Consider the following 22,164-nt stretch of genomic DNA (forward strand, 5'->3'; position numbering starts at 1 on the left):
ATATATCATAAAGCCCTTCGGGCTTTATTGGATTTGATCACACCCCGACCGAAATTATCACCTCATAATACTCAAAAAATGATTCCTTATTCCTTATTTCAACACAAGCATTTTTCACCTTCAAATTTTACTATGGATACATTTGAAATTCTTTATCCTCTGACATTTTTTTCCAAGATTGTTAAACTCCATCAAAGAATGACTACAGAAGCTAGCTTAATAATTTTTCTTTTATAAATAGGTTATTTAAAAACAATCTAAAATAGAACGTAACACATTGTTAAAGAACTTTTGTATAAATTCTCTCGACCGATTATATTTTTTTTAAAGAATAACATACATGATTGATATGATATATGTGTATAAGGTTTAAGGTCAACAATTTTTGAAGGACAATTTTATAGTATATTCTATAGTAGTATGATTGATTTTATAACAGTACTTTCCAAAATTACTAATATTAATAAACTTGTCACCTTTTTTCTCCCTATTTATAAAACATTTATGTACCTACCCTAATCATTGTAATAGGACATTTGGTTTTATAGCCAATGTCCACTACACCACTTTAGTTGATTTTAAGATGCCATCATCATATGTTCATATGAATTCTTATTTCAGACAAAATTGTATGAACAGCATCTATTAATTTTTTCCAGGAAAATTACCAGAACAGACATCGGAAGATACTAAAGGTACAACAACACATATAGCCATTATCTAATGACTTCCACTTCTAAACAGTGAACATTTAATTCCTTTTAGACCCTTTCGCTCATTTGTCTCTACTTGATGAAAGAGTTATCCTCCTTTGCTTGTTATATTAAGTAATTAATTATTGAATGTAATTTAATTATTAATAAGAAGTAGTATGATCAAAAGAGTTACGCAGTTATTTTTATCATTTGAAACAAGAACAGTTTTTGAACTTTCTGAATAAACAAATAGATTTGTTTATTGTAAAATAATATTTGGCTAACTGAAATAACCGATACATGTAAAATGATTTTGGAATAAATGCCAGATGGTAATTAATTGTTAACGAAGGACGTATTTTCAGAGCTGGAACAGGAGAAGTGAATATCTCATGATGGTTTATAAGAGCTGGGTTTTTTTTGTTAAATGCCCATCGGAAAAGTTTCTCTTTGCCCCTAGGGGTGGAGGGATGGGAGGTTGTTTTAGATAAAAATGTATAATTGCCACCTTGTTTTAGTTTATCTATGAAAACATATACGCATAAACTCTATCCTGAATGTTAACAAATATGGAGAAAAGAAATTATATCAGATCTTCCACCTTTTTAATATCAGGTCATGCACTATGTTATGATTTTTACGCTTTTTGCTAAAATTACAGGTTCCATACTCCTTTTTTAGTATCAGGCAAGGACGTGGTCGTCATTAGAAATTTATAATTATTTTTACTCAGAAATGAAACCTCATTAAATGCATATATAAGACTCGACAAAAATGTGTGTATGGATTATGTGCTATTTAGGTGACCATTAAGGCCTGTTGACCTCTTGTTAGAACTTGTGTCCGATCCTTTTGTTATTTAATAGTTTATGGAATATGTTCAACTCAACTCAAAGATTAAAAATCCGGAAAATAAAAACCACGTTTTATACAGCGAACGGTCTGTGTAGGAGTGCTGAAAGATTAAGTACAGGTTCACGTAAGAATCGGGCAATATCGAATTTTTGCGATAAGAACTCAAACATAAAATCAAATGAAATTTTACCCTGTAAACAACTGGAATTTATAGGAATGTGTACAGAATAATTTTAAAATATTCCGTCTCGTTGTCGAATACGGACCCTATATATTGATACGGCGCACCAGCTTAACGCCATGCAAGTCTTACTTAAACTGCAGAAATAATTATACAATTTAAAAATAAAACAGCAAGCCTTTTATGAAAATTTGATAATAATTAGTAAATTTACTCACTGAGCACAATAATTTCCAATTTTAAAAAGTATTGAAAAGTTTGAGTTCCGAGTTTAAATTGCCGTAAAAATTAGCAAATTCAAGTGAACTTTGGTTGTCTTTCTTGGTTGATTCACAATATCGTTGCTAGATGGTGCCTCGTGGCTACGTACCCTAGTGCGCGAAAATGGAAGTTCGAGAAGAAGACACGGTTTTGGGACATCACGCAAACAGTTTCGCCAGTTTGTATAAAGCCTATCCAGAATAAACAGCTCCAGTGACCCTTTGTAATTGTGGCAAAGACATAACAAGACATCTGCAAGGTTTAAAACTATGTGATGGCCGACAAACAACCAGTCAACAAGCAACCGGACAACGAAGGAAGTCATGCCCTAATGAAGCACATTATTTAGGTATATTATTCCATATCCACGCTATACATGTTGACTGCATTAAGTTTTTCAAACAGTGATGTAATTTACCTAACAACTGCAGTGAATTTATCGTTTTATTGGCATATTTCACTCATGTGTCGGTGATCATACTGGTTTTCCCCGAATCTATTTTTAGAACATCGAAGCGATGGATGCAATTATCCGGACACTAAGATATAATTGCATACTTTACGAATGTATAGTTGTATTTACAGTTCTAATTATAGAAGGCTCGTTGTTATAACTTACATTCAAAATTATCATATCTTGATTTGAATAAATGTACCGCAGTATCCTTTTACTGCCCTTTGTTTTCAGAAACATTAAAAAAAAGTTTCTCTACAGGTATTTGAGAAACTGTAATTCATGTTAATGCTACAATCAACAATTTAAACAGTCAATCCTGAAAGAAAAGTTGCACAGTATAGTTTTTTTTCACATCTGCTTTTCATTGCGCGATAGGTTGGTTTTTTCCTTCACTAAACTTACACATTATTCCATTATCTATGTTTAAAAAAATACTTTTAGAAATAACTTAAGGGGGTATAGCATACCTGTCGATATTGATGTGGATAAAAGTATATTTTTAATAAAAACATGTTCACTATTTTAGAAATTTCTACTTTAATTTATTTGACCAATAATATTAGAACATGGGGGATTAAGATGGCTTAACTGCCAATTTGGTTTAATCGTGAAATACAATTTCAAATTTAACATTTTGTTCAATTAAATATATTCGATATGTTATAATAAAAGTTTACAAAAGGGTAATTTCTAACTATATTCAGTTTGAAATATTTCCCCAAAAAACGGTAAGAAAAAAATATACATTAAAGTTTTGGTGGTATCGAACCAACAACATTAAAACCCAAGTCTTATAAAGTTACCTAGTGCCTGGTTTCTATAACCACTGAACCGTTTCATTCACAACAAAGTGCGTCGTTTAAATGCTATATGAGACGAATTTACGGACTTGTATTATTTTTCTAAAGCGTGCAATTGTTGGCCTACAAAATGACATTTTTGAAGTAAAGTGGGTCATCTCTTCACATTTGTGTTGATTAAAATCGGTTTAAATTCCATTAAACCGCATTAAGACTATGACAAAAAGATGGAGCTCAAACCCACTCCATAAAAGAAAAGGCATTGAAGATATAACAATGACACTATTTGGAGGTTTTGACACGCATACGCCAGTTTAAATCAACATATTTCAAGTATTTAGAATATTTAAGGGTTCCAAACCGATGTAACGTTAAATATAAATTCTTTTTTATTATTTTATTTTTTTAAAATTATCAGATTTATTGATATTTTATTTTTTCAGTACCTAATCATTCCTCATATGAGCATTTTACACGCCTTATTCACTCATTTTTTTAAATAAAATAATTGCAAAGGTAAAATAATGATAAAGTCATTTCCACCCCCTCATTATATATCGGTAATTGACTGTAGTCCGGTAGAGGTCTCCACCCCTATATGTATATTCTTAGATGCAGCTCATGATAAGATGTAGTGATTACTCTGGTATGCAAATTAATGGATCTCTTATCCTATGTTTTTATAATACTTTAAAACAGTTTACATCCCACCCTCAACCATTATTTATTTTCTTTTAAATTATTTTGTTCACTTTCACAACACATATATGTACATGTACCTACATAACATATCTTGTACATAGAGAATAATACATACCCTTTTCCATATCACAGCCTGTATTAGCCCAAAAGTCCAATATCAGCCCCAGGGCCGAAGGCCCGAGATATGATATTGGTCGAGGGCTGATACAGGCTGTGATATGGAAAAAGGGTATTCATTATAATATTTATTACAAACTTAGTAATAAATTAAGTAAAAAGGCATCAACTTGAACAAATTGATTTTAAAGGTATTTGTGGCGTATTTTTTCATGCTAAAAAAATCTTTGATTGATTTATTTTTTTAAATATGTTATATTAAAATATATCTTCACAATAAATTACGCAGTTTTTATCAATCGGGTTAAAAAGTTATAGAAATTAATAAAAATAAATTGTAATTATTTTCGCGTCCACAATAAATACAGCATTTGAATAAACCCCGCCCTGAATCGGCCACGTGATACCACGCTCAGTCTATCACAACAACAATGGCGACGACGAGAAAGATAGGTATACCCGTAATACCGTTAAGTTTGACAGATTTGGCCAAGAAATAAAAAAGAGACAGACTGACAAGGATAGGAACAATGGGAAAATTGTCAATGGAGACCATGTACATGTAGATTGATAGAATTGGAATTAAAGCCGAATTAAACTTAACTGTAATAAGTTTTTATCATGGAATTATAGGGGTTTTGCTAGTCAGGTTTGTACGTGCTCAATGTGTTCCATGTCTTTACTTAGTAAGTTATTTTCGTTTAGAGAAATTTTTGAATACAGAATAAATAAACACTCTCAGTACAATCATGCAATTCTCAGGAGAGGGGTATTTGTTTAACCGTGTCATTGATGCTAAAATAGTGTTTCATCTTTATTACACATTATAATCAATTAATATCGTTCTACGTTAATGAATAATGGAATAATATTGTTTCGGGTACTATCTGATATAAGAATTATCTGATTTAAGACAGGAAAAACGTGATTCTAATTTGCAAACAAACTGTTCTTCCATCGTGTTTTCAATACTAGGTTTTCCTGCAATCATGCGCAGTGGTGTTACAAATGGCCGAATACATTAATATTCATCAGACGTGAAGCAAAGTTTAGAGACAAATAACTAAAGAGAGAACCTGTTTTACGGGCCCAGAGTTTGTGAAACGTCTAATTATAAGAAGCATTATGTATGTTTTTACTAAAACTTATGTCAAAAATTTTACTCCAAATACGCCACATACACCTTTAAATATTATCTGAAAGTAGTCTGTATATTTATTGAATAAAAATATGATATATTATTGTTTTACCAACATGTAGCTACAGAACTGAAATTTCCTCGTGTTTTAAAATTAAATGTTCCAAAACTTAAGTTTTTAACTGCATTTAAAAATGTCGACTGCAAAAAAGGTTTCATTTTTCATCTGTAAACATGCACAAATGCCGAAACGAAAAAAAAGGCAGAGGAGTCCCGCGAGGAGTGTGATACGCATCCGTATCAGCCATAGAGCTGATAACCTGTATCAGCCCCGGAGGCCGATATGAGTTGTGTGATGTCATCTATATCACATATGCCAAAAACTGTATTTATTACTAAGTATGTAATAAATATGGTTATATAATCATGTTGGAAAGTTTTTAACTATTTGATTATTCTTTATTATACAGTTCTTACTTATGCTGGGAAAGCAAATTTTGAGAGAGAGAGAGAGAGAAAGAGAGAGAGAGAGAGAGAGAGAGAGAGAGAGAGAGAGAGAGAGAGGATTTGGCCATTGTTCACATATGTATAAAAATATAAACCATAATCATGTGATAGGGATACTTGAAAGAGGAAAAAGGAATAAAACACAAAAAATCCGAAAAAGACATCACAGTTCAAAACAAAATTGAGATGAGACATAATAGAGAGGCAATTGAACTATATATACTGCAGTGCTACAGCTTATCACATATTTTGTGCAAATGGCGTTCATACTCCTCATTTCTACAACTTTTCATTAACATATATCTTTCGGTCAAGAGCCATTCTATTATAACTATTTTTTAATCCCTGAATATTGGGATTTGCATTACTTTTGTATTTACAAGAAAAAATATATTGCTTCACAATATGAACTATTAAGTTGAAAAATCTATAAATATTTCTATTTTTATATTTTCCAAAGAGAACTGATTGTTTATCAAATTTTATTATCAAATCAAACTATCGCAAGATCCAGTCTTCACCAGCCGACCATAACTCTGTTACAATAGTACATTCATAAAATAAATGCACAATACTCTCTTCATCTTTTTTACAGAGAGTGAATACAAGAGACTCTGCTTTTTTCTATTTTAAAAAGATACTTATTTGTCGAAACATTCTTATGAAGAATTAGGAACAGTAACCAATGTAGTTTTTATTCTTGTGTAAATTTAAAAGGGAGTCCAACATTTTGTTCCAGGTTTCTTGTGCATAATTATGACCCTTTTCTCTCCGTTTTGATATAGATCGATGCACATTTTTCTGTCCTTTTATCTAATAATAAGTTTTACATAAGTTTGTGGCGCCTTTTCAATTATTATTATTAAGCAATAGGATATGATTAGGGATAACAAGTCCATATTATTTTATTTTTTGTAAGTATGTATAAATCTAACAATTATATTTCTTGATGGTATTTGAGGATCTATTTAATTAATGTAACTATCCCCTGTTGTTTTTCCCTAATCCCACGCAACCATTCAGTATATCATAAAAGGTCATAACGGCTAAGATCCAATTGCAGAAGTTCAAATCCTTTTTTAACTAATTCATCTTAGATTAAATTGGTTGAATAGTGTCTTAGGGTTCCACGACTGGTCCATACTTCAGTTTTACCAATCCACCCAACCGTTAACTTTCCCTACCTACTGATTCTTTCTTTTCAGACTCGAATAGGAATCAATGTTTTATCTAAGCTTTATAGACATGACCGGTGTACATGTATTAATATGATATTCTGTTTTATATTACATACATGTATAAAAAGTAGCGTTATTTCTAGTTCTTAAAATTTTTCTATTTCAGGGTTCAGAACTTTGACAATCATGCACAGACCCTGTCACAAGCATTAAATTGGATTGATGAGGCAGAATATATCTTACAGAATATGTTTTAACAAGTGAAAAGTCGAAGAATGTGTTGACTCAGTGCTTAATCTAGGCAGTCTGAGAAATTAACACAATTGATTATGTTAGGACCTAAAACAACTCCAAAAGATAAAGATCTTACAAGCACAACTATCAAACTACATGTATATTAGGAAATACCAAACATTGAAATTCACACTCAATTTTTTTCAGTAATGTCAAAAAACCTATGTTATGTATAACAGTAACTGTACATGTATCACTAATTTATGTAGAAGATGCATATCCCTCTCTTACTGACTGTTCATTTTAAAGAAAGAAGAAAGAAATTTTATACCTCAATACTGTAAATTCCTAATTAAACGCAAGGAATCAATATCCGAGTAAAATCGCGAGAAGCATCCTTCGCGGATTTTAAAATCTCGCCATTCTTTTCTGAGAGTTGCAAAATATAAGAAAAAAAGAAGAACAGTTCAACGTTCGCAATTTTATATTCTCGCGATTGGATACAAACCAGCGGGATCGCGGAATTAAATACTCGCGTAATATAAGGAATTTACAGTACTTTAACAAAAATTATGTGTTATTAACAAAGAAAGACATATTTAATTGCATGGTTAATATCCAAGAAAGACAGAACTTTTACTATTGATTAAGTGAAATGAATTTTCTAATAAAAAGAAAGAGTATGCTATGAAATTTAATGAACTAGTAAAATACTTATGCACTTATCATGATTTTATCTTCATATTTGTACATGTATTGGTGTGATTACCATGATGGTAGGTATATTATTTAGACTTGATATACATGCATATAGGAATATTCTAATAGTATAAATGTGAATACACAGGATTTATCCAACTGCTGCTAACTTTTATAAATGTATGGACTATGTGTATCCCACCCTTCAAAAAAGGGATGGCATATCACTTTGCTGCTGTCCGGCTGTTTGTTGGTCCGTCGGCCGGACCACCAGTAGTTTCCATTCACTTTCTTTGGAGGGGTTGCACAAATTGAAATGAAAGAACAAGGGGCAGTAAGCATATATTATTTGCCCAATATTTTTGAAAAATTTCAAACAAGCTCAATCATTGACGTGATTTGATTTTTTTGTTGATGGGATGTTGTTTTTTTTCAATGTATATTCGCAAAATTGTCACCGATGTTTTTTTTTAGTAGAGTTATCCCTCTTTTGATCTGAGTAATTTTCCGGATATCGCGTATTTCCTATGAAATGGTCACATTCCCAACAAGAATTAGATATGACCGCATGCAAACAACGCGGTAATATTTTTACAGATTAATCAAAATAACGAAAAAGAATTTTATTCTCAAAATATGTTTTTGTTGTTTGCATGCGGCCACTGTTTAAAAAATAAATTATGTTGTTTTACGATGGGCGAATTTTTCGGTTCCTGTTTCGGTTTTTATACACAGCAGACGTAAACAAAAGTGAAAGTCGGACGACAGCAATAGATATGAAGGCAAAATCATTTCATTAACTGGTAAGAATGTGTGAAAATAGTATAAGACTTAAAGATACAGCTATGCATTATGAATTTAAATGGGGTATTGTAATTGATCTGCATTCTTAACAATGTTTACGAGATCGACAGCTGACCGAGCGATCGATAACTTGCATGATTGACAGTAATCGCTAACTACACCATGTGGAATACATTAGGCTATAGTCTTATTTCTAGTAAGTAGTTTGAAAATGTAATAACATTTTAAAGGAAAGAGATATCGATATCGTTTATGAAACCGCTTCCGTTTACAATGAAAACTAAGATTAGTAAGAACACGGCTACATTTTAAATTGCTTTTGATCAACTGTTGATTGAATGTCAGCTATAGCTGATTGAGTATAGCATTACGACAATAGGTTGACATTTCACAACACATGGAATATTCATTTAACAATCAAAAAATAATATGTTCAGTATATTTATCAAATTGCCCTCTTATACCAGGGCTATGTTAATTTGTGTTTTGAGTAAATGATACCCTAGCACACAACTGTTATTTGTGTATTTTATAAGAAATCTGTTATTTTTATGTTTTAAAATAGATCTAAATTTTATACTTTATTGTATTTAAATTTTTTAGATAATCGCTTTAATAAGAATTGGGTAATGTACATGTATATAATGGTTATGTATATAGAATACATGTATGTTTTTAAAACCCATGGTAATATTATTTTTATACAAGTAATATCCTGTAACATGTTTATTGAAATTCTTTCTTTCATTCTTACTGTAATTGGTAAACATTTTCTTTACATACATGTAAATGTAACAAAATCAATATCCAATTACTAATTCAGTATTTACCTTCTCTACTATTGCCCTAGCTTTTTGGCCTCTAGAGGAATCCGAAACACACACACCAATGATTAAAATAAATACACGTACATGTATATATTGTTTACCCTATGGTATCGTATATAGTGATTGTCATTTCACATTATTAAGTAACACATTTATAATTAAACATGTATAAGAATATAAAATAAACATGATATTTTATATTAAAAGTGATTTTTTTTTCAATTCAGTATTTAGCATCTTTGACAAATGGTGAGCTTCAAGAGAGCTATGGGAATTCTGAAAACATGCATACATGACATAGATCCCAAGAAGTAATGCTGCAGAATGAAACCTCAGTAATCTGATTGTTGCTGGGTTTTTTACTAAAGCTTGCAAAGGAATACACAGTGCCAAGCACACGAATTATGAAAGTGATTAATATCATCTGACATGGTCAATTATGACAATCTTGATGATATGCCCATATGGATAGTCACTACATTTCAGGAACACAATATCTTATATGGATTGAACATTTTTTCTGGAGCCATTTCTTAATTTATGCATGTGTGGTACGGCCAATGTCGCACTGGTGTGAGAGTTGATGGGGTCAAGTCTTTGATACTTTGATTACTAAAGACACATACTCTCTATGGAAGAGCTACTCAGGACTGTGTTTTCAGCAATTATTGGTAGTTCAAAAAGTTAACAAAGTGAAACATAAAAGTGACAGCGATTTTAAGTCAATGAAATTCATTGTTCCTTTTTTAGCTTACCTGAGCTGAAAGCTTAAGTAAGCTTAACTATTCTGATCACTTTTTTGTTTGGCATCCATCTGCATGTCTGCTTTTACATTTTCGACTTCTTTCCCCGAACCACTGGGCCAATATTAACCTAACTTTGCACAAATCATCCTTATTTAGTTGAAAGGATTTAAGTTTATTAAAATGAAGGACCACACCGTCCCTCAAAGGGAGATATTTAAGGTGGTATGGGACACTTCAATGTTGTGACGTATTGTTTATCTATAAACTAGATCGTTCGCGTTGCGAGCAACGAGTGGGTCTTCCGTCCGATTTATGAGTAAATGAGATAAAATCCTTCACTTTTAAGACTAAATTGTTAATCAACTCAAAACTTTAGGGGAACAAATTTCGGCATCCGAAGCTTGAACCCGGGTCGCCTGGGCACATGTCCACGACTTTAACGACTGTGCTACTCGGACTCTCGCTTCAGGACTTTGATGCTTAATATCTCGGGTACACATCAATCGATTTCAAAACAAATTACATATTCTGACTCAGTAAAAGAGTCTCTATCAACCCGTTAGAAAAATATATAAAGAGCAAAAAGCTGAAAAACCGAATTTTTTATCTTTGCTTCCGGTGACGACCGGAAGTGACGGCCGACGTTTTCATGACCATGTTGCAACAGGTAAAATTAATGTCTATCCTCACTGAAAATTTCAGACCTATATCTTTATTCGTTCTTTGGATCTCTAGCCGACAAAATTGACTTTTAAAAATCGTAAACGGACGATAACTTCCGACCGGAAGTAGTTATCAAACAATTGAAACGGCGGTACAAACTTCAGATGCCGATAAATTAACCCTTGAAATTTGGAGAAAATCGAATGAGCCATCTTCGAGAAATCGCCTGCACAAAATTTGTAAGACAAAAAAAGAATACAAAGAATAATAAGAAAAGTGAAAAAGAAACAATAAAATAATAGTAGGGTCTTCAGCTGAGGACGGAAGACCCTAATAAAAAGTGAAATTATATAAGTAGTTTCTTTCCAAAAAAGGTTACCTTAGGTTTAGAGGGTTTACTACGAACCTGTAAGTCATGAGTTAGATTCCTGCTGGGGTTTTTACAATTTTTACATTTTCAAATATATTTAAAAGCTATATTTTGGTTAAATATTGGTTAAATATGGTAAAATTTGAAAATTTTAAACCGGTGAAAGTTTTTCAATTATATAGTACTTTAATCCACATTAAGTGAGCGTCTCAGAGAAAGTCATGCAAAACAGTCCACAAGCATGGTTGATGTATCGATATCAATTTTGGTGTGCAACATAGTATTAATATGCCATAAAATTCGCCACATATGTTTTTGTTATGGTTGGCATAGTTAATGAGTAAAAGGCATGTTACTAAAAATAGAACAAGGGGTAAAAAATGGGAACAAAAATCATGAAATCTACACATATTTCAGGATCTCTCAACCAACAGTAATAATACATGCATAGAAGCTAGTTATAGGGGGTATAAGCATGTTGTCTAGCATGCCATGTGGGGAGGTACATTTATATAGAACTTATCTAGTTTAAGTACAAAAAGGTCATGAACTTTTCAAATTGCTACGTTTTGGGGTCTGTAAACGCTTCAATTTCTTTTATTGCAATTACACCTATAAGTACAGACCATGAATAGTACAATATAAAAAATCTGACTTTGGACTCTATAATATAGGTAAGATATGAGGTCACCAATAAGACTGGTATTTTCATTTTTACCAAAAAAACGTTAAAATGGCTAATATTCAATTCATTTAAATATATACCAGAAAAGTTCTAAAATATCACAGCATTATTTTGACAATTGATACAGCAAATCATTATAAAAATTAATTTTGAATATTTCAAAACAGGAAATACAAGTTGTCATTAATAACGCCATCATATAAGTACATTACGTATATTACTGTTATAAAATACTGTTACATAAAAACTTCAAATTGTTTTTTTTCCTCATTTTGGACTTTTAAAAAATAATTCTGATGCTTTATGGTTTTAACAGAGAATACTAAATTAAATGTTATTACTCTAAAATAAGTTTTGCAAATATTAATTTCATTATTTTCAAATACTAGAATAAAATTGGTTACTAAAATGAAAAAAACTTGTTTCCAAGGAAATTTACGTTTGTTTAGTTTCCTGAGAAAACCTTAATATATTACTGACAGTGCATTGAACCTTCAGAAAGTTAACTTTTGGTGGTGTCTATTTAGAAGTGACAATAATCATTTATATAGAACTTATCTATAAATGAAATGAATCATTGCACTAACGTAACCTGTGAGTTGCGATGCTCACACAATCATAAAAGATAAATACCAAATGTAATAAGAAATACATTCATGCTAAAATACACATACTGAGTGTATTTATTTTAAAACCTGGAATTTTTCACCTTTACAAATATCTTAAAGTATAAAACATTGATAATTTCCATGTAAATGCATGTTATACAGGTTGCCACAGAGATATCCAAAGGTAAATTAAGTATTTGCTGCATAAAACATATTTTCATACATGTCAGATACAGTCTGCTGACGTTCTTCTGCCTTAAGATTCATGACAATTTCTTGAAGATGTTCATCTGTTTCTGGAACTTCCACTAAAAGAATCTGTTTGTCCCTGTAATTTTTCTTCTTGTTGTTAATATATGATGCAAACAAGTTTCTCAGTTGATTTGCTGTTAGCCACTCAAATGGTCTAAAAAGGCGCTGTCCATTTTCATCACAAGCTTTTTGAAGTTCTCCACTTAAAGCTGCATAATTCGGCCGTTTTCCTGTCTTTTCACAGCTTTCAAAAATCTTCTTTACATACTCCTTCACATTTACGGAGATTCAGTTCCATTTAGCAACATATTTCAATGCCCATCCTCCTGAACTTTGGGAAAAGATACCTTTATCACGACTCTGAGACAACACTGTCTCACAAATGTGAGCATATTTCTCTCGGATGGCAGAACACTTCTCAACCCAGATTTTGATGCCACAATCAATTCCGGTTTCTTCAGCTTTCCTCTTAAGGTGATTGCCTAATGCTAGATGTTTCTCAAGGTTAGCAGACCTCACATACTGTTTCTGGCAATAGGGATCTGGACATGCATACAAATCATTATTCAGGTGCCCTTGGTCCTGATCCTGTTCTCCTCCATTTTATTTTGAATGTTTGGGTTCCTCATTCTAACACAGACTTGTCCAACATCAACTGCATGAGATGGAAATTCTTCTAACACCTATAAAGCAAGAAAATCCCAATGACATTTGTAATTTTTAGACTATATAGCACATACATTTGTAATTTACTACAGAAACTATATAGTATATGCATTTGTAATTTATATAACAGAGACAAAATAGCTAGTATGTCTTCTTTATGATATTGAATCGAACATTATATAAGTAATGATTATTAATTGTTATAACTTAACATTTACCTCAAAACCATTCATTTCTCCAAAATTAAGATGCTGATCCTTCAAATGATTAGTCTCAACTAGATTTTGACCCGTGCGTACACGGGTTGACATAGCATATGTGATATCGGACATTTAAGAAATAGATACATCGACACACCGTATATTGTTGACATTTGGATAACCAAGCTTTAAGCCTACAGTAATGCTATTAATTTCAATTTACTTTAATGAGTTGGAATAATGTAACTGGGGAAAGGCCTTCACCACAGTTACAATGCCTCCCATAGACCCGTAATGTAGCAGAAAATTGCATAATCGCTCCAAAACGATTTTGGAGAAAATTGATAAAGTTGCATTGAAAATAACAGTCAAATTGTTTATAACAAACCATTTTAAAGCTGTTAATACCTTTCTTCGAAAAGTTCAGTTCTATAATTGAAGAATTCAACATTTCTTCAACAATGTTTTTTACACGCCATGTTGAGACGAAACTCTTTGGATTTTTTTTTATAGTGAATGCACAGTGTTAGAGTTGTCTCCCATATTTTCTTTGATGAACAGAAAAAAAAATTCCATTGAAATTTACACGCATTTGTTTTATCGTCTCTGAGTTTATCCATGAAGATGTGATATTGTGAAAACATAAAAAAAAGATCCTCCCGTGAATTAGCGTGAATGTAATACGCATGCGCAAGATTGTAAAATCCAAAAAATTCAGATGATTTCCGGAATTTTTTGAGGAATTTTCGTTGATTATTAATTAGCGAAGCTTGATTAAAAAAAAATAAAAAAAAAAATGGTAATCTTCAAGTACCAATCATGTTTAGAATACATAAAACAAAAGACAGTACTCTTCCGATTAACCCTTATTAAAGCCCAACAATTCGAGTCTATTATTTTAATATAGTAGTATAGATAAGGTGTCCACAACCAATCTGATATGCAATAACTGAATCCACATCAAATCTGAAATTGTTCAGAAGGCTAATCTGAAGAAGTTTGGATTTTATCTTTGGCTCCTCTGCATTGTCAATGGAGATAACACAGGTCTTTGTTCCTTTCAATCCATTATTACTTTCTAAGGCTCTCTTCAAGTCTGAGGCAGAACGGATATCATTTCCTTCATTCAGAAATCTAGCCACATGCATTCGACAGGAACCAGTTTTGCTGTCACAAAGATCTTTTCCAGACTGTGCTTCACTGAAGTTGAACTCCTTGATGGTAATAGGAAAATGACTGTGATTATGACTGATAAAGGAGATTAGTGGTGTACAGTGATAGCAACCAGCATTGTCTGTCTTCATGTAGATCTCTTTCAGGTTTGGATACTGCACTGATAGAGTCAAAAGAAGGTGTCTAATAATATGAGCAACGGAAAACCAACCTTGAGTACCATTCTCAAGGATATGTATATAGGTGTTCAAGTCAAGATGGTCTGACGATATGCTAGCTGTTGGTTCAGGGTCACTCTTCTTGGTAATTAAACATGAAATATGCCAGCTAATGCCCTTTTTTCCAAAGAAGTCCGACTGTGTTTCCCTGTACTGGATGGGTAGAAACTTCATGGCCCAATCCATATTAAGAAGTCCCTGGTTTGATTCAAGGTGTTGTAGGATGTCTGATCTTGCAAAGTCTTGGTGCACAGTTCTAAGAAGATGAGCCTTCCAGTCCTTGATGGCTTTTGTTGCCATGGTAATTTCATGCTGCAATTCCTCCATCAAATCCTCAGATGGTATTCTGACTGTTTTAGTGGCTTCAGTGATGCCCTCGGTAAGTGTGTGTGTCAAAACACAATTTGAGCAAATGTCTGAATGGTCATGATCACAGTTACTAGAAAAGCATGTGTCTGTTGGATCACTCAGGGCAAACATTGAACAATGATCACTGGATGAGGAACTTCTGCTGAAATGGCTTTTCACATCAAATTTCAAGTGCTGACTACAGATGTTGATCATATCAATCAGAGTGTCTTTTTTCTCCATATCCAATCCATATTCCCCAAGTCTTGTTACAGCCTTCTGTAATGACTCCATGGCATTCATTCCAAGTGCTGTAGTATTGTCAAGTCCATGCATTGCTTTCCTTTTTGATGCTCGACAGGCTTTCAGGATTCTGTACAAAGATGCACGGCTGAAAGTTTGGAACCCTGTTTACTTGCAATACTCTAGGTAATTTGCAATGATTCTAGCACTCACAGCATTTCTGATAACTTTTGGAATTTGTATTTTTTCTCCACTTGACAAATGAAGTTGCATGGTACCAAAACCAAGAACCTGGGAAATAGAGGGCATAGATGCATTTCCAGAAAGTGTAGCAATTTTGGTCTGGTCAGACGTATTCTGTATATCTTTGGTGGATTTAGTATCTGTCCTGGTCCCATCATTGAAGCATGTTTTCTGGCGGCATTAATTTTGGATTGTGTCAGTGATGGTACAAGTTGAAGAAGCTTTTCCTTTGTAAAGTTGTTCGCAAATAATGACAAGATCTGCAGCTGCGTTTTTTTTGTCTGCTGTGACATGATATGCCTCTATCAACTGTTGTGTAGCTTTGTCTGTTGCATCACTTTCATTTGTAGAGGATGGACTGAGTTTTGAGAGAATGGTGTCCTCTTGTCCTGGGGCTGTAATGAACAGGACTATCATAACAGCTTCTTTGGCCTTGCTGATGTAGTAATACTTTGCAGACTTGGCTTATTTAGACCAAGGTCTTGTAAGTTGAGATTTCAGAGGTTGAAACTTGTTATCAATAAACAAAGTTGTTATCTTTATGATATAATTTTACAAATAATATGACGTACCAGAAAGGACCAGCAAATGTTTAGAAATTTACAAATTTGTTAAATGAAGTAATGTACTCTGCAAATTACTTTGCTTTTTAAGTTGCTTTCTCTTACTGAAATATTATCAATCTTCAAAACTAAGAATAAGCAAAGAGCCCTAATGCCACATCACTCACTGTGTAACAGGTCTTAGTGCGTGCTTGCATCCCCTACTATATTTCTTTTATATATATATATATATATATATATATATATATATATATATATATATATATATATATATATATATATATATATATATATATATATACATGTATTACTAGTTACAATCAAACATATCCCGAATGCTGTTTTTTAAAACAAAGACGTTTTGATTCATCAGCATATTTGAAAGCAATTGTCTAACAAGTTTCTTGAAAATTACTGTTAAATTACGTGAAAGTCTCAGTAATGCTTCATTTAGTTTTTCTTTTGGTGTTTTGTTCTGCTCATACCAGTCTTGGGATGATGGTAAGGAAGGGTAACAAGAACTTGTGGCTGGAAAGCAATACAGTGTGGTTCATTACTAGAAATCTACCGGTAACAAGAAAATGTGAATTCATGTATAAATCCTATGTGTATGATCTTCTCATGTAGTATGATTTGCATAGTCAATGTCTATGATTTGTCTCAGTATATTGCTTTACTATGATATATTTATTAATTGATCAAACTTTAATATATTTAGATACACTTGTGAGTTATTAATTGAATATGCAGCTCTAATAATGGAAACAAGATATCTGCAAGTGACCAATGCTCACTAGTAATACCCTCGCTCTGATGTGCATATATGTACAAAATAAGCAAAGTCTACATTTAACAGGCAGTTGATGTACACATGGTACAATAATAAATCCCACTATATGGCATGCCTACACAAAGTGTGAGTTAAAATTTCAAGCATCTGTTATGAATAGCTAGTTGCTGAGAAAACTGTGACAGAAATGTTTGTTACAGACAGACAGACAGACAGACACACAAGGGTAAAACAGTATACCCCCTTCTCCTTCAGAGCGGGATACTAATAATTCACTATAGATACTAAAAAACTGACATATTCTCAAGATAAACAATCCTCCTTATATGGTCTACTTGTGACATATTCTGTCACACAATTGTGTTAATGGACAGACAGACAGTTGTACAAAATGACATTTCTCTTAGAGTTCCAAGAATTTTTACCGAGTCATAATTACTTTTGACATTGGTTCGCATCTTGCATTGCATACATTTTTATTTTTTAAACTTTTTTTTATAAACAATGCACAATAAACATTTACAGTACACATTTTCACCTAACAAGAATATTTGTCAAATTTATAGGAAATAAGATAATCATATTAACACCAAAAAATAAATCAGTTGAGGCTAATATAGTTTGTAAATATGCATTACATGTAATTGATTTGTGGCTTAATTTATCTGCATGCATACACTTACAGAGAATTTCAAACTCCATGTCTGTACCCACTGTGTCTGTGTCTTGTGAACTTGGTACACCTGTATTTAGGGAAGACACACATATCAATTAAAAACAAAGCAATATTGCTACAGACCTTTAGATATATATCCACTCTTTTATTATTTATCTGTTTCTGATAAGAATTAGGAAAGGTTATTGGTTTATCTTTACATACCGTATATAGTTACATATACCTGTAGTTGCATCTAGATCGAGTTAAGAAACCACCAACATTGATGCTGATGTAGCTGTTTCACAAACAATACACGTTTCTGTTCAATTCAACTGTGTACTTACTGTGTACATCAATATCAAATGCTGTTTCTTTGTCTTCAACTATAGCTGGTACATGTGGCACGTGTATGTCAATCAAGTGGGACTGTAGATGTTCACCTAAATAAGTATAATGCAAATCTTTTCAGATTGAATTTATGCTTAACATAAAAATAGTTGTATATTTCTTAATTTTGTATAAAAATTTGGTTTAACTAACAAACAGATGAAATTACAGATAAATGAATAGATTGATTTATAATTTGTCCCTAACAATGATTCTTTCGTCCCATTCATGTGGATAATGTAGCTTTGAAATTTTATGTAAACTTGCATTTTTATGCGCATACATGAGAATATCCAAAATCAAGTCTTTTACTGAGAAAGAATATCTGGTTTAATTCATTTACATATGGAAAATGCACTAAATTTCATCGAAAAAAATGTGTCTGATACCATGACTTTTTGATTTTGTGCTGTTCTCTGTGCGAAGAATTCTACAAATCTGTCAACACCACTCTGAAAGTAAAATAATAAGGTCTTCTTAACAATTACTTTTAAAATAATACCCATATGAAAAGCTAAAATGTATCATTGACAACCCCAAGTTGCATATATATCTATATTTAACAAACCTGGTATTGCACAATATATCACAATACATGCAGTTTTAAATTTTTCAAATTTTTTTAAGCTTTAAATTTATTGTTCATGCATGCATATCTACATGTTCATGTGTGTTCTTAACATTTGACTTATGAAAGTAATCCTTCAAATGTTTAGGATGATATCATTCGACATGTTACAATGCCATCAATAATTAGAATATATTCCTTTACAATTTCTAATTGTATACATGCATGTTTGTCAGTTTATTACATTTACTATTGTATGTACATAACTGAATAATATACAGCAAAATTATTACCTTGTTCTTCTACATACTCTACATTGTATGATGGGGACACATTCTTCTTATGGTCCATTGAGCACCTTTAGCAAATTGCTACAAGTAAATACTGCACATAAGATCAAAGTTCAATCACTAAACTGTGCATTGTAACACAATTTGACACATGTTTTGATTGTGACAAGTTATTTTCATTTAGTTTATTAAGGTCTTCCGTTTTGCAACGGAAGACCTTATTGTTTTCGTTCGGTTTCTTTTTCCCTATTATTATTATTTTTTTTAATTTTTTTTCCAACCAATTTTGTGTACGCGATTTCTCTTAAACTACTTCAACGATTTACATGAAACTTTTAGGTCTGATAAATAATGATCTGAACCTTATTGGAATTTTTTTTTAATGATGACATCACTTCCGGTTTTGAGTTATTTACAATTTAACAATTTTCAGAGGGTCGGCTTGTCCAGGGGTAAACTCCTAAACAATTTAAGATATTGAGTTCAAAATTTCAGGGATTGTAGACAAAAGGCTGTAGATCTGACATGTGGTATATATATTTTCCTGTGACCAAAAGCGCCGAAGCTCGCCCGAGCTTGAAAATTACAGTTAAAAAAGCGTCGTGATTTTTCGTGGTTTTCTTTCAATATCTCTTTCCTCGATTGTATTTTGTTATAACATGTAGAACAAAATTCAATCTTTATAAGGTCACGAGCTTTCATGTGACATCAGGAAAAAAGGACTGGCCCTTCAAATAAGGGGCTGAAGGGGCTCTAAAGTCTTTTAATGATAACTTTTCACTGTGAAATATTTAGTGATATGTTATAGAAGCAATTATGTTTATTCTAACGTTATCCACCTACGCATGACAATCATTGACTCCTATGTTACGTAATTAGGGATTTTAAGGGGCCAGAAGTCGAAAACTTTGATGCTCAATATCTCAAAATGGAGGAAAATTTTGAAAAGCAATATTGAACAAAAGATGCTCAAAATATTGACCTTAACAATCTGCAACAATAATTTCTATGTTATGCGGCCTTTAAAAGGAGGTCCAGGGTCGGCCCCTAAAACGACCCTCTCAAGATATCTCGAGAACGGTACAACATTTGCAAACACTTGTTGAACAAAAAGTGTTTGAATTGATTAGAGCTTTCATTTGAAATCATGAAAAAGGGGCTGGCCCTTCAAATAAGGGGCTGAGGGAGCTCTAAAGTCTTTTAATGAAAACTTTTTACTGTGAAATATTTTGTGATACGTTATAGAAGCAATTATGTTTATTCTAACGTTATTCACATACACATTGCAATCATTTACTTTTATGTTACATAATAAGGGGATTTAAGGGGCCAGAAATCCAAAAATTTGATGCTCAATATCTCAAAATGGAGGAAAATTTTGGAAAGCAATATTGAACAAAAGATGCTCAAAATATTGAGCTTAACAATCTGCAACAATAATTTCTTTGTTATGCGGTCCCTTAAAGGAGTTACAGGGTCGGCCCCTAAAACGACCCTCTCAAGATATCTCGAGAACGGTACAAAATTTGAAAACACTTGTTGAAAAACTTGTGTTTGAATTGACAATAACATTCTTATAAAATCAAGAAAAAGGGACTGGCCCTTCAAAAAAGGGGCTGAGGGGCTCTCAAGTATTTTAATGATAACTTTTTACTGTGAAATATTTTGTGATACGTTATAGAGGCAATTAAGTTCATTCTAAGGTTATTGGTAATAACATGGTAATCATTTCCTCCTATGTTATGTAATTAGGGATTTTAAGGGGCTAGAAGTCCAACACTTCAATATCTTGAAATAGAGAAAAATTCTGGAAAGCTGTATTTAGCAAAAGATGCTCAAAATAATGTGCTTAACAATGTACAACCATATATTGTTTGCTATCTGGACCCTAAAAGGAGTTTTAGGACCGGATATCAAAACGATTTTTCCCAGATATCTCAAATATGGTAACTAATTTCTAAACACTTATTAGCGGTACACAAAAATACCTTTTAACAAAAATGAATGAAAAGGAGCTGATCCCTCAAATAAGGGACACCAAAGGGATAGATAGTCTTTCACCTATTACACTCATAGATTCCGCCTCCTTTTCCGGATAAGTTTCGTTGACGAAGATCAATAGTAAAGTCATTCCTTATTCTAAAAATCGGACGGAAGACCTCCTCGTTGCTTGCAACGAGATCGTGTTTAGTTTTTCATATGATTGTGAAATTGAAGTAGTTTTTAAAGCAAAACATATTGTAGTGATCTAAAGTACTAATACACAATAAGACTCCCCCCCCCCCCCCCCCCCCGAAAACAAAACTATTTTTCATTGGACCCCTCCCCCTTTTGGAAAAAAAATCTGGATCAGCGCATGTACAGTTAAGGTCAATTGTTAAAGTAATTCTTAATCTTTACAGACCCTCATGTGTATATTACATCTATATCTAGATATAGAGGTCCTCCTAGATATCACCTGTTTATAAAATACACTAATTTTCTCATAAGACATGTATTTTACATTACATACTCTTTCAACGTCCTGAATTAGGGTGACTGTAAAAATAACTTACCTGATCCTACTGGTATAATCTGTCTTGTTTTTAACCAGAGTTCTTTACACATTGTTGGACTGGCCCCTCTGTCAGCTTTCATATTACCCTGATGACCAGGATAAGAACAGGTTCTCTTTGATCTTTTCCACCGTGCTCCCAACTCTTCGCGGTGCTTCAGGCATATTTTCATAGAAAGCACTGCCTTATCGATGATGAAATACCCACTTCGATACAATATTACTATGTACTCAGGACATATGGAGCATTAGACACACACCTGTCTAGAATTTGTGCACTTTGTAAACTGTATAAGTGATTCATAATATCCCTGTCACACTCATAAACAGAACAAATGTTTGCAAGATCACATTCAGATCCTCCGGATCCATTATAAAAGTTACATATAGCAGGACATTCAGTTGCTAAACGTAGTGCGTTTTCATCCATTTTCAGGAACAAATAGGTCAAGCTAAATTAAAATAATCTCATGGTTCCTTCTGA

General features: G+C 32.6%; 1 protein-coding gene, 1 long non-coding RNA gene and 1 pseudogene across 3 annotated transcripts in view; 1 reads left to right on the plus strand and 2 right to left on the minus strand.

The window, feature by feature from the left end:
* The window catches only part of LOC128172308 (uncharacterized), a 131,111-nt gene that overhangs the window by 63,079 nt on the left and 45,868 nt on the right, over positions 1-22,164 (plus strand). For both annotated transcript variants that reach the window (XM_052838103.1, XM_052838105.1), the window contains exon 4: positions 660-695. In XM_052838103.1, coding sequence (XP_052694063.1) covers positions 660-695 — 36 coding nt within the window. The remainder of the gene's footprint in view (positions 1-659; positions 696-22,164) is intronic.
* Positions 14,974-16,287, minus strand: LOC128172309 (uncharacterized; annotated as a pseudogene).
* On the minus strand, positions 16,846-18,396 carry LOC128172311 (uncharacterized). The gene is made up of 3 exons (XR_008242245.1): positions 18,226-18,396; positions 17,907-17,966; positions 16,846-16,961 (listed from the first exon to the last, which is right to left on the minus strand). It is a non-coding gene; the product is annotated as an uncharacterized LOC128172311 (long non-coding RNA).

The sequence above is a fragment of the Crassostrea angulata genome, chromosome 2 (genome assembly GCF_025612915.1).
Source record: "Crassostrea angulata isolate pt1a10 chromosome 2, ASM2561291v2, whole genome shotgun sequence".
NCBI classification, from domain to species: domain Eukaryota; kingdom Metazoa; phylum Mollusca; class Bivalvia; order Ostreida; family Ostreidae; genus Magallana; species Magallana angulata.